Source organism: Triturus cristatus, chromosome 4_1, assembly GCF_964204655.1.
Source record: "Triturus cristatus chromosome 4_1, aTriCri1.1, whole genome shotgun sequence".
NCBI lineage: Eukaryota > Metazoa > Chordata > Amphibia > Caudata > Salamandridae > Triturus > Triturus cristatus.
Window position 1 is genome coordinate 130,478,286 of NC_140585.1, and position 24,492 is coordinate 130,502,777.

A 24,492-nucleotide genomic window follows, 5' to 3' on the forward strand; every position below is an offset into this window, starting at 1 on the left:
AAAAGGATCCTTGGGAAGGCCGCAGGGGAATGTAGGAAAGTGCCCCTTTTTGACATGGTCACTCCCACTTTTTGCCTGGTATTTGATGTGATTTTGACTGGGAGTGCACTGGATTCCTACTTACCAGGTGTCCAGTGCCAGATCTCTTACCCAAAAACTGCAATTGTACCTCAATTGGCCATCCCTTCAGCACCCCCTGTAAGTCACCCCTACTGCAGGCTTTCATGCCCTAAGGCAGGGTGCTCTGTACTACATGTGAGGACATATCTGCATGAGCAAATATACCCCTGTGCTGGTCTGCTCTATTGCTGCCAGTACAGGGGAACATGGAAGCCATTTTAAGTACATGTGCTGGAGACTGGTAAAAACGAGTTTCTCAGTTACAAGATTGCTTCACTGAAAGTATGGTTGTTTGGTATCAAACATGTCGTATTAACAAACCCATGCTGATGCCACCAGAGACAAGATTCTGTCCCCCCCTCAGGAGGCCAAAAACCAAGCCTGCTCGGGCAGAGGGTGCTTACACCCCCACCCACAGGATGACCTGCAGATTAGCATTGCAAGGTAGAGGAGCTTCAAAGAGCCCACCGCCTTTGGTGTGCACATCTGGCTTCTCTCACTGGAGATGAAGCAAACCCCCTTTGTCGAGAGCCCTTTGGCACCTGGACAGGTGGGAAAATTAGCTTGTCAGATAGGTGTGTCCACCCTCAGACCAGTACCACCCCTTAGATGGGCTTCCTGAAGTGGAGGCAACTTTTCAGAGTTAGTCATTTTAGTAATGGCACATTTAGGAAGTCTGGGACAGGGTTATGCCCTTTTCCCACAGGAAGTGGTTGCATAGGGGGCCTGGTGACCATATGGGTAGTGGCTACTTCCCTGCACTCTCCTAATGCACTAAATTCAGTATTTATGGGAGTCCCTGGCACCCAAAGAGCAGATCCTGATGACCTAGAAGAAGGACATGACGAGCTGTGAAAGCATCAGACTGAAGAAGAGCGACTGAGTTGGCACCAGTCCTGCTGGCCTGTCTGCTGTTCCTCGTCAAATTGCGCTAAACACGTCTCGTCCTGCAAGCTGTTGTACCTCCAAAGGCTAGGAGGACTGAAGTACTGGGAATTTTAAGCCCAGCGGTGCAGGGGAACACACCCTATGACTTCGGGTTCTTCCTGTTTCAGACCTACAGAAACACGAGTCTTCTGGATGAAGTCAAAGATCAGTTTATTGGCTGCAGACCAATTACAGGTATCCAAGAAGTACAACAGCGTGTATGTTCTTAGGAGACTGCTGAAAATCACAGAAACGGGCTTCTCCTTAAATACAAAATATCCTGCCTCAGGCATACATTCCTTGTTTTATGGCATGGTCATTCAAATGTATACATTTCAAACGAAAAGGCAGAGTCATGATGACCATCCCACATTCCAGTTAAGCCAGCCCGTAATTATTTACCCAGCAAGGCTCAGATCCCACATCAGATATCGATAGGCCCCAATAAACATGAGCATCTCCTGTTTGGAAAACAAGCCATAAAGCAGGAACAGTCAGGTGTGAAAGAGATTAGCTGGAGGCTCGTGTAGGATGAAAAGGTTTTATGGTGTGTCAAGCCCTGATGCTAATCACAGGTGGCCAGAGGACGGGGAGCTCGTGAGACCGGACTGACCTGGGGCAGCGGAGCCAAGCTGCCCAGGTCACAGAAAAGTCAAAGGAAGGCACATGTGCTCTAAAAGGCCCGTATTTGCTTCATGATATGTAGCCTATGTGAGGGCAACCATAAGATGGCCACCGCTCTAAGATGGAACCCACGTAGTGATGTATAATAATGTATACACAGCGCATTCATAGCTAAAACGTTATACAAACCACTTGTACATACCGCATTAACCATTCGCGGTTCACTAATACCGGGATTTGATTTGATTTATAATTTTATATCGCGCTGAATCACCCCTGGGGATATCTCTGCGCTAGCAACAGCGAACTAGTCAGGAAGCTAGAAAAGATGAGTCTTCATAAGTTTCCTAAAGCGGGAGAGAGGCATTTCCATACGAAGGAAGAGAGGAAGACTGTTCCAGAAAATAGGAGCCAGATATGAGAAAGCCTTGCCACCTGAACGAGCTTTCTTAACTCTAGGAACAGAGAGCAGTTTCTGCGAACCCGATCTGAGGGAGGATATAGGGTGATACATTACCAATTTCTTAGCAAGATAGTGAGGGCTAAGTTCATTTATAGCCTTAAAAATCATGCAACCAATTTTGAAATGCACTCTTTTCCTAATAGATAGCCAATGTAATTCCCGCAGAAGGGGCTGTGAAGGAGTCCTGGCTGGTGAGTCAGTAACTAGGCGAGCAGCCGTGTTCTGAACAACCTGCAGTTTGTCCAAAGAGGCGGCATGAGCAGAGAAAAGAAGAGCATTGCAATAATCTATCTTGCTCATGAGTAATGCTTGAATTAAAGTCTTCCTGGTGGAATTAGGAAGCAATGGAAAAACTCTTCTAAGTAAACTTAGGATGTGATAGCAAGACCCTACAATGGTGTTAACGTGGGTTTGCATCGTGAGTTTTTTATCAAGCTTAATGCCTTAGTTTTTGACTACCTCTTTAGGAGCAGGAGGTTTACCCAGCTCCTCAGGCCACCATCTAGGTGTCCAACAGATGTCTGCACCTCCGAATAATAGGATCTCAGACTTCTCAGAGTTTAACTGGAGATAGTTGGTTTTCATCCAGGCGGCAATAGCCAACATGCCCTGAGAGAAGATGGTATGTGTGTCGGATCTCGTTTTATCGAAGGTGAGGAGGAGCTGGGTATCGTCTGCATAGGAAATGGGGTTAAACCCCAGGTCTCATCAGTTTGGCCAGAGGCGTCACATAGATGTTAAATAAGGTGGGGCTCAAACATGAGCCCTGCGGGACGCCTCTGGTAACCTGTGTGGGAGTCGATGTAAAGGGCCCCATTGCCACTGGCTGAGTACGGTTAGACAAAAAATTAGTCAGCCAACTAAGTGCAGATCCCTCCACACCAATCTCCTGGAGTCTTTGTAGGAGGATTTGATGGGAAATGGTGTCAAAAGCTGCTGATAGGTCAAGCAGCACCAGAAGTGCCGCTTGACCTTGGTCCAGAGCCATTCTGATATTATCCACAACCTCCACCAGAGCTGTTTCAGTGCTATGTTTAGCACGGAAGCCTGACTGAGAGACGTCCAGAGCCTTACAAGACTCGAGAAAAGCAGATAGATGTTTGACGTATTTCTCCGCTATCTTGCTCTGTAGAGGGAGCAACGAAATAGGACGATAGTTTGATACTTCATCCGGGGAGATGTTAGAATTCTTGCGAATAGGAATGATCTGGGCATGTTTCCATTTTAGAGGGAGAGTCGCAGATTTTAAAGAAGTGTTGACTATCGAGCAAACTGGGGGTGCCAGCAGGGCCGCAAAACGGGAAGAGATTTTAGCAGGTAAAATATCCAGTGGGGATCCAGATCTGGTGCATTCCAAAAGAATTTGCACTTCGGTAACAGAGATAGGGGGGAAAGTAGTCAAACGAGGTCCCTCAGTAGTAAGTTGTGGCATAATTTCTGCAGCGCTAGAAGCAAAAGTATTGGATGAGGTGATATTATGATAAATCTTCTCAATCTTTTGCACAAAAAAGGAGGAACTGTTGTCACATAGTGACTGGGAGAAGCTATCCTTAGTCTGGCAAGATTTGGGGTTTATAAAATCATGTACAATTTGAAAAAGTAGCCTTACATTATTGCCCGCCTGCTCCAAAGTTGCTGCAATATGGGATTTACGGGCTAATTTAACATTTTTATGGTAAATTGTCATAGCTGCCTTATACAAGATTTTAGCATGTTCGTCGTGTGAGCGGCGCCATGACCGCTCCAGTTTTTTACAGGCGCTTTTCTCAGCACGCAAATCCGACGTATACCAGCCAGAGGCGGAGCTTTTAGGTGAAAATCTGAGGCGTTTGAAAGGAATTACTTCGCTCAATAAATTACTAACTCTCAGATTAAAAAGATCGAGCTGTTGATCTACATCCTCTAATGTGCTATCCCACTCTGAGAATGGTAGGGAAAAATGGTTGGCAGTTAATTTATGCCAGGATCGGTAATGGCGTGTATTAGAGGTGTTTGACACCGGGACAGGGTCCATAGGCCCCAACACTTGAAAATATATCATAGAGTGATCGGACCAAGTAAGTGGTATCGTTTCACCACATTTAATATCCAAAGAGTTGGAGAGAATGAGGTCCAGGGTATGCCCAGCAATATGTGTGGGGGCAATATTAATAGTCTCTAGACCCCCTGCAGCTAGATCCTGTAGGCACAGGGTAGCCTCTTGGTTAGAGGCATCTTCACTATGGATGTTGAAGTCCCCAAGTAGGATAAATTTACGTGTAGTAATAAGATGGGGGGAGATAAATTCAAGTAGCTGATTAGTGAAATTTAATATGGAGCCAGGCGGTCTGTATACTAATGCGCCTTTCCAGATACATCGTGTAGAGAGGTCTAGTCTGAACACAATGCATTCGAATGCTTCCGTACCCAGCTGATCAAGAATGGTAACAGCCAGTGATTCTTTATGAATTATGGCTATACCTCCACCTATTTTACCTATTCTGTCACGCCTAAGAATGCGATAGCATTCCGGTAAGGCTAGAGCAATGGCCGGGGTGGAGGATGGTTTGAGCCAGGTCTCAGTTATAAATCTAATGTCGGGCTTCTGGTCGGTGAGAATATCCCATATATATGCGGAATGTCTAGGCAGGGACCTAACATTGACTAAGATGCAGTGCCATGCTTTGGGCTGCCCACCCGGAAGCGGATGGCTAATAGACTCTGACCTCATGGAGTTGGGTAGGCAGATACAGTCAGGTAGAGGAGGTAGTGTAGTAGGACAATAACAATGCATGCATTGAAACTTACATTGCAAACATGAGAAGGGGCCCTCAGAAGGATTGTAGCATAGGCCCTTAGAACTCACCCTATTTAAGGATTTCAACTGCTCACGTGTGTATATCCGTGTGGGAATCATAGCAGGACTGGATGACTGCAAACATTCAGGGTGTCTAGCGGCTGGCGGCGACCTGGCGCGGACGGGCGCAGACGGGCTTGCCTCTGGCGCGGACAGGGGTAGGGCCCTGCCTCCTACGCGGTCCCAAATTGCAAAGTACGACAGGACTGCCTGCCTTCAGTAAACACTCAAGAACTCCTAAGGAGCAGTGAAGCTGATCCCCTGCATCCTGCAGGCACCCCAAAGAGAACTGCAAGGACTCCGGAACTGGCAAATACTAATCCCTCCATGCACCACTGCACCTGAGCCCCCAAGCCCGAGTCAAAGTGGGCCAACAGTGTTAGCCTTCAAGAGACCGAGTCCAGCTTGGTTTTACCCTTGTAAGCTCTCCGACAATACCTGCAGCCTCTGTTTGCAGGCTCCCTAAACAACGAGTGCTGCCAGACAAAAAAAAACGGCACCTCCAAAGACCCTCTGCACCCGTCTGCCCTAGCTAGAGGAGAGAAGAGGACCACTGCTGTCCTCACGTCCCCTAGCATCGCAAGACTTGAGCCCTTCGAATTGGTTCAACCCAACAGGCCTCCCAGTCTGAACCTGCAGACCAATCTCCAATAACTAACATTGGGAACCCAAAGCTGTATTGCACCCCTGCAAACACCCGCCCCAATGTCTCTGGAGGTGACCTGCTGATGCTTCCTTGGACGTTGGCTCATACTCACCTTAAGTCCAGGAGATTGGTTTCATAAGTCACTGTACTGTACCTGAATGCCTTATTTATTTTTCCTCCCATAAGATAACATTGCAGCTTCAACTTTTTAAACGCAACAGTATTCTTCTTGAAAAACGTACTTACCTGATTGTATTGATTCTGGTGCCTAAATATATATACAGATACGTGTTATTTTTATAAAATTGTATGGTTCTCCGTATTGAGTTGTGTGCATCATTTATTGACTACGGTGTGTATCTGCAGATGTCTAACACTTCTCTCTGATAAGCCTGTGGCTGCTATTCCACACTACCCCCAAGAAGAGCACCTTGGGATAGTTAGAGCAAGCCCCTGTTCATTCATAAGGGAACCCCTGGACTCTTTGCACGATATACCTCATTTTGGTATATCCTATATGTGAGAAGTTGGCCTGGTATATGCTGTCCGCTAGTTATAGAGGGCACCTTGTACCAGTCCAAACAACCCCTTATTGGTTATAGGTTAAAGACAACCTTTATTGAAAGCTATCCTAGTGGTAGCTATGGAGAGCAGCCTTCAGGCTAAGTCTTGAAGGAATGTAAAGCAGCTTGTTTTACCAGTCTAATCTCTTGAATGCCTAAATGAAAGATAACCACACCAGGTGTATATATATATATATATAAAATATGTGTATTTATTTCTAAACACACCCTCCTAGTCTCTTTATCAGGCTAGAGGTCAAAACACATAAGTTACACTTCAAATATGACAGTAATCAGCACAAATACACATCAGGCCCTAGGGGCGAGCCAAACCATATACTAAAATAGTGGTATAAGAACCACGGCTTAACTAGACACAAGGCCTAGAGCTTGTAGAATCGCTGGGACCCCAAGGAACCACCCAAGGTAGTGACACAGGGGACCCACAGGGACCGTGTGCAGTGTGAGAACACAGCCTTTAACTTCCGTTAGCTTCTATGGGGAAAGTCACGGTTAGATTTTTATAGATTAGGGACACTTAGAATCGAACTAGAACCAAACCCTTTGGGACTTAGGAAGTTCTAGGGCCAACATCCACGGGAGCACCGGAGTACTCGTGTTACCTCACCCAGGGAAGCCGGGTGCATAGGTGTCAAATGGTGTCGGGTAGCGTCGTCGATTTCAATGGGAGCTGGCAAAGAAGTGCTGCTGCCAGGAAGATGAGAAGTGTCCGAAGAGATCCAAGCCTGGATCGAAGATGAGAAGAACCTGAAAGCAGAGGGGACAGAGTCTGGGTCACTTGCCAGTCACCAGGAAGGTGATAGACGGATGCCCACCGATGTCAGGTGCTTCAGGTGAAGAAGGTGAAGCTTGACTCTTCAGCCACGAGGACCAGGAGGCGTCGAGGACGACCAAAAGCTGGATTCGAGCTGTCCCACAAAGGATGTCGAGTGCTGCAGCGTTGGTGCCCGGATTGGACACAACAAGCCTTGGCAACAGCAACCCACGCAGAAATGAGAAAGATGCTTCGGTGCAGACCAGCAAGGTCTGAGGGACTCACCACTTGATTGAGAGTCAGGGCACTTCTGGAGCAACCAGGGAAGCCCAAGGAAAATCAAAGTTACCCCTTCAGGGACCCACCAGTCAACGGACCAGGGATCGCGAAGGGACCGCGAGAGGAAACAAAAAATGGCGGCCCACGGGTCACTCCGGGTGACTAGGCCGACATTCTTTGGTGGATCTGCTGCTCGAGGTGGGGGCTACAAGTAACCCCAAGCACGACTTCAAGAGACATCGAGAAGTCAATGCACTTGCAAAAGTCCACGGTGACCAGGAGTTCCGGTTCCACGCTACTCACGAGGGCTGCGGGTCTCAGCTTTGCTGGGGACTCGGGTCAGCCTCTGAGATGTCTGGAAATCCTCTTCCTGGGCTGCAAATACTTTGGAGTCTGGCGGGAGCTTCGGAAATGCAGACCGGCAAAATGCTTCGTTGGTGCCTGCCAAGCAGGGGAGTCACTCCTTGACCCCAAGGGAGATTTCTTCAGTCCTCTAGTCTTGAGTAGAGTGTCGAAGTTCCAGGATTCAGTTGCAGAGTTTCGTCCAGGGATATCTAAAGTTCTGGTTACAGAGGTTCCTTACTTATACCTAAGGAAAGGGTTGGACTAGCTCTAGGGACCCACCTATGGGAGGGTTTGGAAAGAGGGGTGGCTACACCCATTTCCTTTGTCCAGTTTCGCGCCAGAGCAGGGGCTGGAAGCCCCTGAACCGGTTTGAGCTGGACTATGCACAGGGACACCAAATGTGCCCACAGTGCAGGACTTCAAAGCACTCCGAGTGCTCCCACCCAGCCCTAATACACATAAGCCTGTCTGGGAGGTGGTTACACCTCCCTGTGACTGGAAACCTATTGTCCAGGCCTCCCCTGCCAGAGTTTCGGTCAGCAGCAGGAGGCCAGACTTGTGTCTGTGGCTGCAGCATCCATTTTGTGATTCCAGGGCTCTATTAGATTTCTACCGGGTATACCAGTGCTGCCATGTCTCTCCCTCTAGAAGGGTGGGATCATACTCCCACACCAGTTACTGGTGCGGGGGTATGATTCCAAGGTGTTTGATACCAAACAAGACATGTTTCCGTGCAGCCAGTCCAAAGTTAGCATTAACCGTTTAAAATATAATGCACTTAAGAGTATATGGTCAGGCTGCACCACTGACCACCCCGGAGAAAGGATTCCGAAAGCTGCAGAGGGGCTCAGCTCATGCCTGGGCACCCTCTCACGTATAACCAAGCACTCTGCCTTCAGGATTGTTAAGGCCTGCCATAGGAGTCAATCAATCAATCAATCAAGGCATTTGTATAGCGCGCTACTCACCCGGAGGGTCTCAAGGCGCTTGGGGAGGGGGGGGGGGGGTCCGCTACTGCTCGAACAGCCAGGTCTTGAGTTGCTTCTTGAAGGCGAGGTGGTCTTGCGTCTGTCGGAGGTGGGTCGGGAGGGAGTTCCATGTTTTGGCGGCCAGGTAGGAGAAGGATCTTCCTCCCATGGTGGCTCTTTGGATGCGGGGGACGGCGGCGAGGGCGTGGTTGGTCGAGCGAAGCTGGCGTGTGGGTGTGTAGAAGCTGAGGCGGTTGTTCAGGTATCTCGGGCCTTGGTTGTGTAGGGCTTTGTGTGCGTAGGTGAGGAGTCGGAACGTTATTCTCTTGTTGACTGGGAGCCAGTGCAGGTTTATCAGGTGTTCGGAGATGTGGCTGTGTCGGGGGATGTCGAGGATGAGTCTTGCTGAGGCGTTCTGGATCCTCTGGAGTCTCTTCTGGAGTTTGGCAGTCGTTCCGGCGTATAGGGCGTTGCCGTAGTCCAGTCGGCTGGTGACGAGGGCCTGTGTAACCGTCTTCCTGGTCTCGGTGGGGATCCACCGGAAGATCTTTCGAAGCATGCGCAGAATGTTGAAGCACGACGAGGAGACGGCGTTGACTTGTCTGGTCAATGAGAGGGAGGAGTCCAGGATGAAGCCCAGGTTGCGTGCGTGGTCCGAAGGTTTGGGTGCGCTGCCCAGGGCGGGGGGCCACCAGGAGTCGTCCCAGGCGGAGGGTGATGATCCCAGGATGAGGACTTCCGTCTTATCTGCGTTTAGTTTCAGGCGGCTGTTCTTCATCCATTCGGCTACATCTTTCATCCCTTCGTGTAGGTTGGCTCTGGCTGTGGCGGGGTCGTTGGTGAGGGAGAGGATCAGCTGGGTGTCATCAGCGTACGAAATGATGTTGAGGTTGTGTTGGCGTGCGATGGCCGTGAGGGGGCTCATGTAGACATTGAAGAGGGTGGGGCTGAGCGAGGAGCCTTGGGGGACGCCGCAGATGACTTTGGTGGCTTCTGATCTGAACGGGGGGAGGCGGACTCTCTGTGTCCTTCCGGCGAGGAAGGAGATGATCCATTCTAGCGCCTCCTCTTGGATTCCGACGCTGTCGAGGCGCTGCACTAGGGTGCGGTGGCAGACAGTGTCGAATGCCGCGGAGAGGTCCAGGAGGATGAGGGCCGCGGTCTCCCCGTTGTCGAGCAGGGCTCGAATGTCATCGGTGGCTGCGATGAGGGCGGTCTCGGTGCTGTGGTTGGCCCGGAAGCCAGACTGCGTAATGTCGAGGGATCCGTTCGTCTCGAAGAAGGTTGCCAGCTGCTTGTTGACGGTCTTCTCGATGACTTTGGCTGGAAACGGGAGGAGCGAGATGGGGCGGTAGTTTTTGAGGTCGGTGGGGTCTGCTGCTGGTTTCTTCAGTAGAGCGCTGAGTTCGGCGTGCTTCCAGCTCTCCGGGAAGGTAGCGGTGTCGAAGGAGGTGTTGATGATGTCTCGTAGGTGGGGTGCAATGATGGTGTCGGCCTTGTTGTAGATGTGGTGGGGGCAGGGGTCGGTTGGGGATCCGGAGTGGATGGAGTTCATTGTGCATTGCGTTTCTTCTGTGTTGATCTGGTTCCAGGCGTGGAGGATGGTGGTGGGGGGTGCCGTTGCGGTCGTGGGGTTCGTCGGCTCTGTGCTGAAGCTGTTGTGTATGTCTGCGATCTTGTTGTGGAAGTAGGCGGCGAGGGAGTTGCAGAGGTCTTGTGATGGGGTGATGTCGTTGTTGCCGGCGTTGGGGTTGGAGAGCTCTCTGAGGATGTTGAAGAGTTCCTTGCTGTTGTGTGCGTTGTTGTCCAGTCGTTCCTTGAATGCAGTTTTCTTGGTGGCGTGGATCAGTTGGTGGTGTTTTCGAGTGGCGAGTTTGAGGGTGGTCATGTTGTCTGGTGTTGGGTCTCTGCGCCAGGTTCTCTCGAGGGCTCGGCAGTTCTTCTTGGAGCTCTTGAGTTCGTCGGTGAACCATGGTGCTTTCTTACTGCCGGGTCTACTGGGTGGGGTCCTCAGGGGGGCGAGGTCATCGGCGCATCTGCTGATCCACCTCGTGAGGTTGCTGGCGGCCTGGCTGGGGTTCGCTGAGCATACGGGGGGGTCCTGGCTCAGGGATGCGGCGAGCTGATCGGCAGTGATCTTGTTCCAGCTTCTGCGTGCGGCCTGTTGGTGGTGGTGGGTCGTGTTCCTTCTGAAGCTGAAGTGGATGCAGCTGTGGTCCGTCCAGTGGAGGCCGGTGGCGTGGCTGAAGACTATGTCCTTGCTGGAAGAGAAGACTGGGTCGAGTGTATGTCCGGCGTAGTGGGTGGGGGTGGTCACCAGCTGCTTGAGACCGAGGTTGGCGAGGTTGTCCAGCAGGGTGGTGGTGTTGCGGTCGTTGTTGTTCTCCAGGTGGAAGTTGAGGTCCCCGAGGAGGATGTAGTCGGTGGAGGGGAGGGCGTGCGGGCTGATGAAGTCGGCGAAATCTTCGCTGAATTGTGTGCGTGGGCCCGGGGGTCTGTAGATGAGGGTGGTCTTGGGATCGGTGTGGATCTGGAAGTGCATGTGTTCGGCGGTTTTGAGGGTGTCGTCGGTTGTGGTTGTGATGTGGATGGTGTTCTTGTGGACTATGGCGATGCCTCCTCCAGTCTGGTTGGCGACGCGATCTCTCCGGGTGATCTTGTATCCGTCCGGGATGGCGATGGCGATGTCGGGAGCTGAGGAGACGTTCATCCAGGTTTCCGTGAGGAAGGCGACGTCTGGAGATGTGGTGTCGAGGAGGTTCCAGAGTTGGACGGCGTGTCTGTGGACGGATCGGGTGTTGAGAAGGATGCACTTCAGGTGGTTGATGTTGGTGCTCTTCTTGGCAGGTGAGGGTGTAGTGCAGGTCCGGATGCAGGTGAACTTGCAGGCACGGCAGCTGAAGGGTCCGTAGGTCCGTCTCGGGGTGGCCCGGTAGCAGCCCTGGATCCGGCCGGTGTTGAGTGCGAAGAGGTTGGTGGCGTCGTAGGTCAGGCGGGTGCGTTGGCGACGGCGGGAGCCAGGGGGTCTGGCGCTCGGCGCGGTCTTGGCGCAGACGGGCTTACCTTTGGCGCACCTTCGGCGCACAAACGGCGCGCCCGCTGCGCGTCAACGCTGCGCGTTTGCCACTCTGCCATAAGAGGAGAGTGGGGGGGCGGAGCGAGGGAGGAGCAGCTGGGAGCGGGGCGGCGAATGGGAAGGCTCTCTGGTGGAAGGGGGCGGGGCCACAGGGGGGCAGCGGCGGGGAGCGGGGAGGTGGCGGGAAACGCGGCGGGGGCACAGCAAGGGAACAGCGGCCAACAGAAAACAGGACAAGTAAGGGGGCAAAGGCTGGGCACAGAAGGGCAGCAGAGGAAACAGCGATATTCAGAGGGGACACAAGGCACAATACACAGGAGACAGGTCACGGAGCGGGCACCAGGGGAGAGGCAACAGACAGCAGGAGAAGCGGCGCTGCGCTACGGAGGTTGAGACCTCACCAGAGGTCAGGAGCACAGCTGCGGGTAGCGGCGGGGTCGTGGCAGCCTGGGCACACCCACAGGGAGTGTGCGCGGAGCGAGGTGGTGTGACCGGCCCAGAGGGTCAGAGGTCACTGACTGCTAGGTTTGTATGTGCAGTGATGGGTGAGGTGTAGTGAACCTATACCTCAGTAAGGGCTGCATGCACCACCTTACCCAGGCTGCAGTAGCAGACCTGTGGTGTCATTTTGGGTGGCTTTCCAGGGGTGGCATAATACATGCTTCAGCCATTGGTAGGCCTCTGGGGTACCTATGCCCTGGGTACATAGTATACCATATACTAGGGACTCACAAGGGTACCTCAGGATCCAATATGTGGTTTACCTAAAGTACATGCAATCAATTTAGAGAGGAAGCAGTTAGGCTGGGGCCCTGAATAGCAGGGTCCCATCCAGACTAAAGTCGAAAAACAGTGAAACACCAGCAAAAAGTGGGGGTAAACATGTGAAGCAGATCCTACTCTCCTACTATATAAAGAGCCAACTTCCTACAGGGAACAATGAGGCGGCACCAAGATGGCTAGCACGACCACCCAGGGGTGTTAGTGTGATCGGTGAGGTGGCCAGCGGGGTGTTGCGTCTTGGAGCCTGCATTGTTGGCCCATGCCCCCTACCCCACATGCTGCCTGCTCCTGGGGACTCAATGGAGAGATGACTTCGCTCTGCCTCGTGGCCTGGCTCCGCTGTAATTCTTGGACCCAGATGTGATCTCAGACGCAGATTTTAAGGGACTCCTCGCATCATTCTCGACTCGCCTGAGTTGCAACCCATAGTTTCTAGTAGACATCAACAGCCTATAGTGTTGTCAGCCTGCGAGTGGCTGCCATCTGCTGTTCCTCAGGGGCGGGGGGGACGTGTGTGGTCCCTCTGGTATTCCAGCATGGACCACTGTATCTCCTTTGATGGTGTCCCTGAGGTAATCTACAGCTACACATGCTCTCCTCACCGTGGAGAACTGTGGCGCAAGCTGGCTGTGGACCAGCAGATGTAGTCCCCACCACTGTTTTCAGACTTGGCCAACCTGTTGCTATCTCATGTAGGCTCCTAGCTCCTCCCCCACTCCTACTAACTATTGTGGGGTGCAAGCACTGGCAGCCTGAGTTTGACATATGTTCCTCCAACCTGTTGCACTCTAAATTCAACGGCCACTGTCATTACTTTTGCTGTTGTAGCACCTCTGCAATGGGAAAAACCCACCACTTCCCAAGCGCAAAGCAAAATTGATTATTCACAGTTTAACTTAGAGGCCCCATGAGTTGCTAGAAGTCGATGATCGGTCCACTGGGCCACCGGGAACAGAAGATTCTGCGACTATTTTTCAGGCCAATCTAAGATCAGGCAGGTTGGAATCAATGTCTCTTTTTTACGCCAGGACCACTGTGGCTTCTCTGAGAGGATCTCCTGGGCAGAGGGTTGTATTTTGGAGCTAGAGAAAACCGTGCAGGAGTTCAACCTTTGTATGATATTCCTGAACCGGTCACAATGGGAGACTTTAGTTTGACTCTCACCTAGTTCTTTTTGGGCTGGGGGGCGACAAATGTTTCTGGGGGGAAAGTATGGAGTGGGGTGTTTTCGGGGGGAAAGGGAATTGGTTCTGAGTTTTTTTCCCTCGCTTTTTGAGCCATCAGTTCACATATGATGTTTGTTGTATTACATTCTTGCATGAGATGACACCTCCTATTTACATGCATTCCACAGCCGTGCTACCCTCTTGAGAACCCCAGCTGTTGTCCCACAGGTCAACACATGACACTTGAGGTAAACCCCCAATGCCATGTATGCAATATATATCTTTACACTTATGACATGAAAGTAAATGGCTGTATCAAGAGTAGAGTGGTCCCACGATTTGCACTAACTTTCAAAACCTGTTCAGTAAACCAGTATTAGATAAGTTATCATGGGGATGGTGGAAAATCAGAAAGTATCACACTTCCAAACATGGGGATGGAGGAAAATCTGATAGTATCGCACTTCCACGCAGGTCTCAATGTAAAGGTTAACACCGTAGTGCAAGTTTTACACTTTCTGTTAAACAAGTGGGAAATCATTGCTATTGAACGCAGCCACTTCTATGTGGTATTTGTGGATCTGTGGACCGCCTTTGTCCTTATCCCTAGGTCTAAACTCTGTGAGATTCTCAAAAACATGCGAGTGCCATCAGATTTACTCTACAATATAATCCAGTTTTACGCAGATAATGGTGCTCAGGTGCGGTTGGGACCAAATTGTGTTTTGACCAATGTGAGAAATTGGGTTGCTGGTTGACTGGGGTGTCTGCCCTTATCGAACAACAGCCACAGTCTCTTGCAGAGTGAACCACAAAGTGTCACTAAATTTACCTGTGCTTAACCCTGGGTAGCTTGTATATAACAATAGGGGTTAGCCCTACTAATCCTACTTGAACTGGGCAGGAACTCAGTGAAACAGACAAATTGGTCACATGTGGGAATCAATAGATGTCTAACTTAGCCAGTACGCTTATTGATCGGTTACTGGTCTGGTAAAGACTTTCAAAGTATTATTTATTAATCTTTTTACAAAGCAAATCCCCAAACTCATAAACTGGGGTACTAAAAGCAGTGTATTTGCATATAACAATAGCACAAAAAATATCTATTCACGATACACAACAAGACATACTTAAAAAAAAAAAAATTGTACATAACTCTGTAAACAACTGCAAAAAACAACATACATGCAATGAGTGGTTGCACCTGCCTTCAAAGTAATGTCAAAGGTGGGAGTCCGTGGGACTCGCGTTACCCCTACTGCACCACTTTTTTTGAAACACCGTGAGTGCCCCTCCTATAGGCCTGCGTATGTTCTCACCCTTGTCTATAATACATTGTGGGCGCAGAGGTAAACACTTTCCCTCATTTTCTCTGGGCCTCACACCATGCAAATGAGGGAACACCTTCTCATGAGTAAGCTAGCGCTAACTGTGTGCCTGCGTTATCAATATCACAGAAGGGGCTGTGCAAGCATCTGCAGTTCCTTCTGTAATACCATTGTGCCTCTGGTCGTCTCTCGGATAACTTGAGTTATCTTTTCTTTGAGAAACCTTTGAATACCATTAACCCTTTGAACAACCAGAGCATTATATACTAAATTAAGGCTTGGTATTCTCTCTTAGGCTTATTTTACTTCCAAATAGTCTCCTGTTGACCCAGTCCCTCTCCCTTGTCCAGCTTGTATTCACTCAACTGTTAGTGAGGAACATTTTGTTTATTTTTTGTGGGTCGTACTGCAAATTAAGATTTAAGTGGATTCTTCCCTTATGCCGGTACCTGGAAATTGTTCAATGAAAGGTGGTTCTAAGGATTTATACAACTAACCTCTGTGTTCGTCTGGAATTAGCATTGGCTAAATTCTTACAGTCTGCCTGCTATAAAAGATCCTCAGTGACTTTATTCTTACGTCTTTATGCACCACCTATGTAGTTTTAGGTTGATATTCGTTGTATATAATTTATCTTGTTTTAATTTGTTTGTGCTTTTGTGGATGAGTCATTGTACCCAATCTAACCAAATCAATAAATAAGGATAGACCTCTACAAAATGAAAAGGTTTTAGGATCGTCCTAAGGGAGAAATGGGAAGAGATCATTTTAAGTCAAGTAGGTAAGTTATTTCACCATTGGGGGCCAAAAAACCGTAGCGAATGGCCCACAAGACTGGAAAAGTTTATATGTGGGAGTATGAAAAGAAGTTACGAACTGGAGTGTGGTGGTCTAGTAGAAAATAATGCGTGAACCAGCAAGTAAGCACGTCTCTGTCTGGTTGAAAATCCTATAATACCAAGAGCTTTAAGCATCACTTACTGTTTAGTTGGAAACCAGTGGAGCATAATCTTAGAATAAGTCACATGTGAAATTTATGGAGTCCATAGATTACCCGTACTGACAGATTCTGAATTCTTTGAAATTTCACCAAGGAGGAATCTGCCAGGCCTTGATATAAGATGTATCAATAATCCAGACTAGGTAGGGTGCATACTGACACTAGGCAGCTGCCTAAGCTAACAAGCATTTGCAATGCAATAGGTCTCGCATTTGCAAGAGTTTGAGCTATTGCCATTGTAAACAACAATGTCTTTTATTTATGTGTTTGGAAAAGCTGTATGCGGTGCATAAACACGCCCTTTGTACTTTTAGTCCTTGCTTACTAAAAGGAAGGCTGGCAGTAAAAGAGGCATAGTTATTGCCAGCGTTGCTTCTCATAAGCGACGATTCAAGTACAAAGTGCATGTTTACGCACCGCTTGCAGGTTTTTAAAATACAGAAATAAAAGGCATTGGTATTTACAATGCCAATGGCTCAAACTCTCGCAAATGCGAGACCTATTGCATAGCAAGTGCTTGTTTTCTTACTGCATAGTAGAACCACCCTTTGTGGAAAACAACAATCATGTCATGCCAGCTAGTCTTACAGGCATTCACAGATATACAAACCTACAATATGTTTCCTATATTGAGGTTTTGGAATGTTCCGCTTTTTTAAAGCACAATAAAGATGGGGGGCTGTTGGTGGGGGTTGGTAGCTATACACTGGTAAACGAACCCCGCCAGTCATTTATTCCTAAATGTTCCCTCTACCGCCTCGTATCTCAAACCGTTGGCTCATGCAGCTAACCTCCACCAAGCAACTCAGAGCCAAGAAAGAAGAGCAACAGAGAAACTAGCCAACGGCAAGCAGCAGGCGGGATTACCCGCCAGTATACTGCTTACTCCAGGTCTGTCTAGGCTATTTGTAATGTTAGCACGCCATCTAGCGCAAGTCGATGTAAAGACTTGCGTTGTAATGGCATCGCGTGGTTACATTGCGTTCGTTGTAACGACCGCAATTTAACAGCATCGCGGTGTACTGAATGCGATGTAAATTGGGTGACAAGAAATGAAAACTTTGTCAACCTTTCCAAGGATTATCCTGAAGCCTGCCTCCGATTGAAAGGGCCCCATTTAATCAGGCCAGGGGCTGTTCTCCAGTGCCTCTGTAAGCAGGCAAGAGATTGAGAACGAAAAGGGGAAAAAAATCAACTCCTAGCCAAGAACAAACATTGGGAATGTCTGCTGTGAGTATATGTGCTGTGGTGTGTGTGTGCGTTTGTGCTGTGTGCCTTTGTGTGTGTGTGCGTTTTTATTTAGTGTGATGTGATTGTGTGTGTTGTCTGTGTGCACATTCTTGTTTTTTTGTGGGTGTATTTGCACGCGCACAAGTGAGCGTAGCTGATTAAACGGCCGCACAAAATGATGTGGGGCTCCTTCGGCCTTTCTCTTCACCAGCATCGAGTAATGAACATCGAACTTTTGCTCCTTCTACTCTCAGGGCTCCGCAGCTGACTCCCCTTTGTGTGGGCACAGCTCAACTTTAAAAGCCCCTTTCAGGCAGCATGAATGCACTTCATTTTGCCAAAAAGAACTTCGTATTGAAAGGGAGAAAAAAGGCGCGTTGTTTGGGAAAGGAGTACAATTGGGGCAAAATGAAGAGCTTTCTGTTTCCATTATGAGCATGTCACTCCTTTATTCTCAGCTGTTTATACTTTCCCGGCACAATGATGCCTCTTGGCAGTATTATGCTTCCCCTTTTACACTAGGCGCATTGAAAAAGCCCTCACATCATGACCATGGCAATAAAATACTATAGAAATGTGGGTATAATGTCGATTTGCATTCGGCGAAAGCGCTCGAGGTAAACCTACAGGCAAAAAGAATATTCGGCTAATACGCATTTATCATTCGCACGAGGAACACCAGAGTATACATGTGAAAGGAAAAAACGAGAAGCAGCCGACAATAATGATGAAAGCGGGCGCAGCGCTAGCCCTAAACTATAAAGCGCAGCGCCCGTGCATATTTAAGATATGTGCATGGCGGCCCATGAAGCAGGCCGCAATGCACATAAAAAGAAAAAAACATGAAACCGGGTGCAGCGCTTGGCGCTGTTGTGATAAAATACCGTAAGCACAAAACAGAATAAGTAGTCCCAAACGAAAGCCCTAGACACTTTACTGCATAACAAAACCGTAGTTGGTCGGTGCTGCTTTGTATCGGAACAGCCAACCTATTCAGAGCCTAGAAAAAAGAGCAACGGAGGAGTTAGCCAACGGCAAGCGGCAGGTGGGATTACACACCAGTATACTGCTTACTCCAGGTCTTGCGACGGCGCATGCGCTGTCTAGGCTCGACCTAAAAAGGGAGGATCTTTTTCACACATTTGAAAATATGGAATCAAGACGAGACAACCAAATTAATTTGGACTGACAGAGATAGTTCCTGCTCAACTAAGACTCCTCCAGGTTTATCTTTTGTTGCAATGGGAATAGAATTACCAATGGACCAAGACCATAGGGGCGAGGCCAACACTTTGAGTGGTTCCAACGTAGCATGATCTCTTCTTTATTTGCATTATGTGACATAGTGCTAACTGCTTTGAAGACAAAATGTTAGAGGCTGCAGAGTTCAGTCTCTGTACCATAAGTGTATGAAATTGCAATACTACTAAAAGACCCAATCAAAGATATCAGGGAACAGAAACAACACATGGAAGATCAAGAAGAGCCCAAGGGGACCCCAATTTAGACTGCAAAGGGAGGGGACAAAAAAGGCACTTAAGGACAACCACTTTGGCCTGGCTCACTAGGAAAGAAGAGAAGCAATCTGCTACTAAGACCTTGATACCGATCAGACCAAGAGTCTCTATAAGAGTTGTCAGCCATAACAAATGCTGCAGATAGGTCCAGCAAGATGGGCCCAGCAGAACTGTCCTGGTTAAACATCATGGTTTAATAGGTGCAAGAGGTAGTGCCGTTTTGGGGCTGTGTGCAAGGCAGAATCCCAGTTGTCAAGAATCAAAAAGGTGGTTGTTTTCTAAATAGTTAGCGACAACACCTATTGCGTGTTTACCCAGAAAAGGCAGCAAAGTAATGGGTCTGTCGTTCTCTAGTTTGGTGCTGTCAACAAAGGTAGATAATCATAGAAATTCAACGGCCAGCAACTGTGAGAAACATTTCCCTTGTCTTCCAGATGTACCACAACCGAATTACTTATTTACATTCCCTAGAAAACACAAGTCTGAGAGTATCGAGGTGGATAATTCCCCTATAGGGGAACAGATGCACTGATCTGCACAAGATAGGCACAAAGAAAGGGAAAAGATAGTCTTTTAGGTATGGGTTAGAGATCTTGAATCAAGACCCCTGAGAATACAGTGCTTGAGAAGGTATTTAAGAGCAAAGTGAAATGATGGGATATCTGTCCCTCTCTATACTGTAACAGAATTTTCAGTCTCTTCATTCAGGTCACCACACCTAAGCTATTTCTACCCATTTCTCTCCTCCATTTCTTTATGTGAAGTGCATGGGACAGATGATGATGATCTAGGCACTGGCCGGTGCTGACTTGATGCTGGACACTGTTGTCCTAGAAGTGACATGCAGACCCAGGCCCTCAAGACAAACCATGACCTTGGAGTCTAACCCTGTTGCTCATGAGCTTAGTTAATAAATCTAGTTACCATAATCTCATTCATTTCTCGATTCTATTATCAATTTAGTGTTGCAGGCTGATGAGAGTGAAGAGGCACTGGAAGAGGCGCTGAAGCAAAAGGTGATGACCACTCTGCGGAAGAACACATATCACTGGCAGCAGCTTAGGTAAGCATGCCAATGAGGTAATATCCTGAAATATCTCCCTGCCATATCTAGGGGATAGGAGATGTTAAAATGAGCTGCAAGACAGGAAAACATTTGCATCCCTTGTATCCGATTCCACTTCCTCACATTCCCCCACCACCTGTTATCTGATGAAGATTATTTACCTTGAACATAGCTCTGCGAATAGCACAGTCTAAAGAGGGAAAAGGCAAAAGAGAGAGGAGATAGTTACCGAGAGGGAAGGCACACAGGAGGCAGTGTTGTGTTCCCGCTGGTTTCCTCTCCTCAGGATGACGCTGATGCTTTAAAGGGTCCACCTCCCATCTGCCCCTAGTCCGGAGGATGTGTAACACACACGGACGGAGGAGGCAGGTGAGCGAGGGAAGGGAGGATAGGGACGGCTGGGAGGGAGATCTGAAATGAGACAAACACACTATGAGCGATAGCCTGCTCTGCGAATCCCCCTGGTTCCCATATGTGGGTGGCTCGCTTACCTGACGTCTCCTCCCGCCTTGTGGTTGGGAAGTGGCATCAATCTCCTCTTTGAAGGAAATGAAGAGAGGTGGGCAAAAGGAAGGGCGTTGCGCCTGGCTAGGTTCCTCCTCACGGGGAGTCCAGGAGGTTCCGCTTAGGTGGTGCAACCCCAACGGGGAATGCTGGTGAGGAAATCCTCTGCGTAAGTTCGGAGAGGTTCGTAAGAGGTCACTTGGAACCGTGGGCTCACGGAGCTGTGGTGCTCCCACGGGGTGATTTTGCCTCGAGTACGAGGAGGTCTTGTCCAGGTATCTCGTTGGCGCTGCTACTTCCAGGCTCTGTAATCCTCGAGCCGAGGAGCGCGATACCTCGGGATTGCTGAGGCCCGGAAAGTCCTGGGCGGAGCGGGTACGCTGCCACTCTATGCTCCCAGGTGGAGCCAGGAGCAGAGGAGCGAAACCCCACAAGGAGTAGCCCGAAATTCCGTGGGCGGAGGGTTGCACTTCGCGCTGCTACTCACTACTCGCGGTGAAGCCGGGAGCTGAGGAGCGCGATCACAGGAGGAGCCGCACGGAAATCCGAGGGTCGGTGATGAAGGGGTCGAGCCGCCGCTCTCTACTCGCGGAGGAGCCTGGAGTGGAGAAGCGCGACCGCGCAGCAGAAGCAGCCGTTGGTTTTTTCTCTGGACTCAAAACGGGTGAGGCTTTCAGGAAAGCCGATGCGGAGACTTGGGTCTTCAGGGTACGTAGTTTTCTCGCCGAACAGGACGTCTGCACGAACCAACACAGAACGGGATACATCCGGGAATATTCGGCGCCCTCTTGCGGGTGTGTCCGGCTTATATGCCTAATGGCCGCGTGACCAATCACGTGAAGCGGGGATAGCCGGGGGGGTCTGGGAATTGTAGTCCATGGCCGGGATTGGTTGTCCTGTATCCATCCCGGGGGTCGAAGAACCCGGCACTCAGCGCCTTTACCGGGAGCGAATCATGACCGCACATCCCCTCTCACCCCTCAGGGGGCGATGAGCGCGGGACCAGGTTTGTTCGGACACCGGCGATGGAAAGCCGCCACCAGACGGTCGGCGTGGAGCGACGACGCCGGTTCCCACGAGTTCTCCTCCGGCCCATACCCCTTCCAAGCCAGGAGATACCAGAGTCTGCCACGCACCTTCTTCTCAACTTTAAAAGCCCCTTTCAGGCAGAATGAATGCACTTCATTTTGCCAAAAAGAACTTTGTATTGAAAGGGAGAAAAAAGGCGCGTTGTTTGGGAAAGGAGTACAGACAATTGGGGCAAAATGAAGAGCTTTCTGTTTCCATTATGAGCATGTCACTCCTTTATTCTCAGCTGTTTATACTTTCCCGGCCCGGCACAATGATGCCTCTTTGCAGTAATATGCTTCCTCTTTTACACTAGGCGCATTGAAAGAGCCCTCACATCATGACCATGGCAATAAAATACTATAGAAATGTGGGTATAATGTCGATTTGCATTCGGCGAAAGCGCTCGAGGTAAACCTACAGGCCAAAAGAATATTTGGCTAATACGCATTTATCATTTGCACGAGGAACACCAGAGTATACATGTGAAAGGAAAAAAACGAGAAGCAGCCGACAATCATGATGAAAGCGGGCGCAGCGCTAGCCCTAAACTATAAAGCGCAGCGCCCGTGCATATTTAAGATATGTGCATGGCGGCCCATGAAGCGGGCCGCCATGCACATAAAAAGAAAAAGAAAAAAACATGAAACTGGGTGCAGCACCCATTGCACCACGTATTCGCGCTCGTGGTGGACCCATACGGGAGCAGGGAGCCTCCGGACGGGGCCGAGCGAGGGTTTGAGCAAGGAGACGTGGAACACAGGGTGGATGTGTAAACGAGCAGGGAGCTTCAGTTGCACAGCCACGGGGTTTACGTGTTTTATCACTGGATAGGGGCCTATGAACTTAGGGTTAAAGACGCTGGGACGTCTAAACCTGATGTGTTTTGTGGACAGCCATACTCTATCCCCTTTATGGTACACCGGATTGGGCCTGCGACGTTTGTCTGCCTGGTGTTTGTATCGAGCTTTGGCTAGTCGAAGGTTCGTGCGTGCTTTCGTGAGGGTTAAACGGATTGTAGATAGTCTGTTTTGTACATCTGGAAGGCTGAGATCAGTGTGAGGGAGCAGGAATGGTGTGAACCGAGGATGGTACCCTGATGAGAGAAAAAAGGGGGTTTGTTGTGTGGAAGCATGTACGGAATCGTTATAGGCCACTTCGGCGACCCACAACCAGTCCACCCAAGCGTTGGAGGCCTGGTCCACATAGCACCGGAGATACTGCTTAAGGGTCTGGTTGAGCCTCTCAGTCTGCCCATCGGTCTGCGGATGAAAGCTGGTGGACAAGGAGGACTGTATACCCAGTTCGGCACACCATACCTTCCAAAACCGTGCCGTGAATTGAGATCCCCGGTCCGACACTATGCCTAGAGGAAGGCCATGTAGCCGGACAATGTTGACCAACAGAAGTCTGGCAAGGGCACCGGCCGTAGGTATTTGTTTACATGCCAGGAAGTGTCCCATCTTGGTAAGGTAGTCGACCACCACCACTATGGCCGTACAGTTCTGATCTTTAGGCAGTCCAACGATGAAGTCCACCGAGATCCTCTCCCAGGGAGTTCGGGGGGTTGGCAGTGGGCGCAAGAGGCCCTGTTGTTTGCGATGATCGGCTTTCATCTGTGAGCAAATGTTACAGTGACTGACCCATAGCAGAACGTCCGGTCTGACCGATGGCCACCAGAAGTGTCGAAGGACTTTCTCAAGGGTCTTTGTTCCTCCCATATGCCCGGCACAGGGCAGTTCATGGCACCAATGGAAGACGAGTTTCCGTAACTTGAGCGAGGGGACCAGCACTTGCGAGCCCCGCATGGGGATGCCGTGTCTGAGGCGCCAGTCTTTGTGTCCTTTCAACCACGAGATCCAAGAAAACGAGGCGACCCCTCGCTTTATCTCGAGCAGGAAGGACTCCGATTCGGTTCTTCCGATCACTTGTCCTGGGGACAGGATAGCCTGCTTGGGTTCCACCGCCGGGAGGCGGTTCCTGTCTTGTCTGGACAAGGCATCGGCCTTTTTGTTTTGCGAGCCAGGTAGGTATGTGACGATAAAGTGATATTCCGCGAAGAAAAGCATCCATCTTCGCTGCCGGGGAGAGAGATGTCGAGCCGACCGCAGGAACTGGAGGTTTCTGTGGTCTGTGAAGACTGTGACTTGATGTTGGGCCCCCATCAGCCAGTGTCGCCATTCTAGGAATGCCTCCCGGATAGCGAGGAGTCCTTTTTCGGAAACAGAGTAGTTCTGTTCAGCGTTATTCATTTTCCGGGACATATAAGCAACTGGGTGAAGGTGCCCGGTATCCGGATGCCGTTGGGAAAGAACCGCTCCTACGGCTACGTCAGATGCATCCGTCTCCACCATGAAGGGAAGGTCGGGTTTGGCGTGTCGCAGGATGGGAGCAGACGTGAAGGCCTTCTTGAGTTGGTCGAAGGACCGTTGGGGGTCGGCCGACCAGTGGAACGGCACGTTCTTCCGCGTCAATCTGGTGAGAGGTGAAACCATTTGCGAGAAGTGGTGGATGAATCGGCGGTAAAAGTTCGAAAAGCCAAGGAAGCTCTGTATTTGCTTCACCGCTTGCACCTTTCTGAGGGACATCACCTGTCCGGTGGGGGTCAAGTGGACTCCGAGGAATTCCACGGTGGTAACATGGAACTCACATTTTGTGAGTTTACAAAACAGGCGGTGGTTCCTCAAGGCTTGCAACACGAGCCCCACATGGACGACATGCTCTTCCTTTTTTTTAAGTTTAAAGAAGAGTTTATTGAAGTTCATTAACAGATTAACAGGAAGACATAGAATTAAAATTCATCTCAAATAGAAAAATAAAGCATCATAATTAAAAGAAAGGGATAAAAGATAAGGGAAAGAGGTAATGGGTAGAGGGGGAAAAAGTATCATCAAATAACACAAAAGCAGTTGCAATAAAAATGTAATCACTGTCATATAAAATTATATAAAAGAATAAGAAAATAGGTCAAACGTACAAAAAATTCTCCAATAAAGGAAAAATTAAAAAAAAAAAAAAAAAAAATATACAAGATAAGCATAAAACAAGCAGTAAAAATATATACATGAAATCATCAGGAATGGATTTATGGGGGTTTGGGAACTTCTTCTGTACGTGGATTATGTAGGGATAGGGATCGAGCAGACATATCTAAAAAATCTGTAATGGGAAGCCATAATAAATCACGTTTAATGGCAAGCGCAAT

General features: G+C 49.4%; 1 protein-coding gene across 2 annotated transcripts in view; it reads left to right on the top strand.

Annotated features, from left to right (window-relative positions):
* METTL17 (methyltransferase like 17) overlaps positions 1 to 24,492 on the top strand; it is a 195,040-nt gene that overhangs the window by 69,581 nt on the left and 100,967 nt on the right. For both annotated transcript variants that reach the window (XM_085651776.1, XM_085651777.1), the window contains exon 4: positions 19,613 to 19,712. In XM_085651776.1, the coding sequence (XP_085507902.1) occupies positions 19,613 to 19,712 (100 nt within the window). The remainder of the gene's footprint in view (positions 1 to 19,612; positions 19,713 to 24,492) is intronic.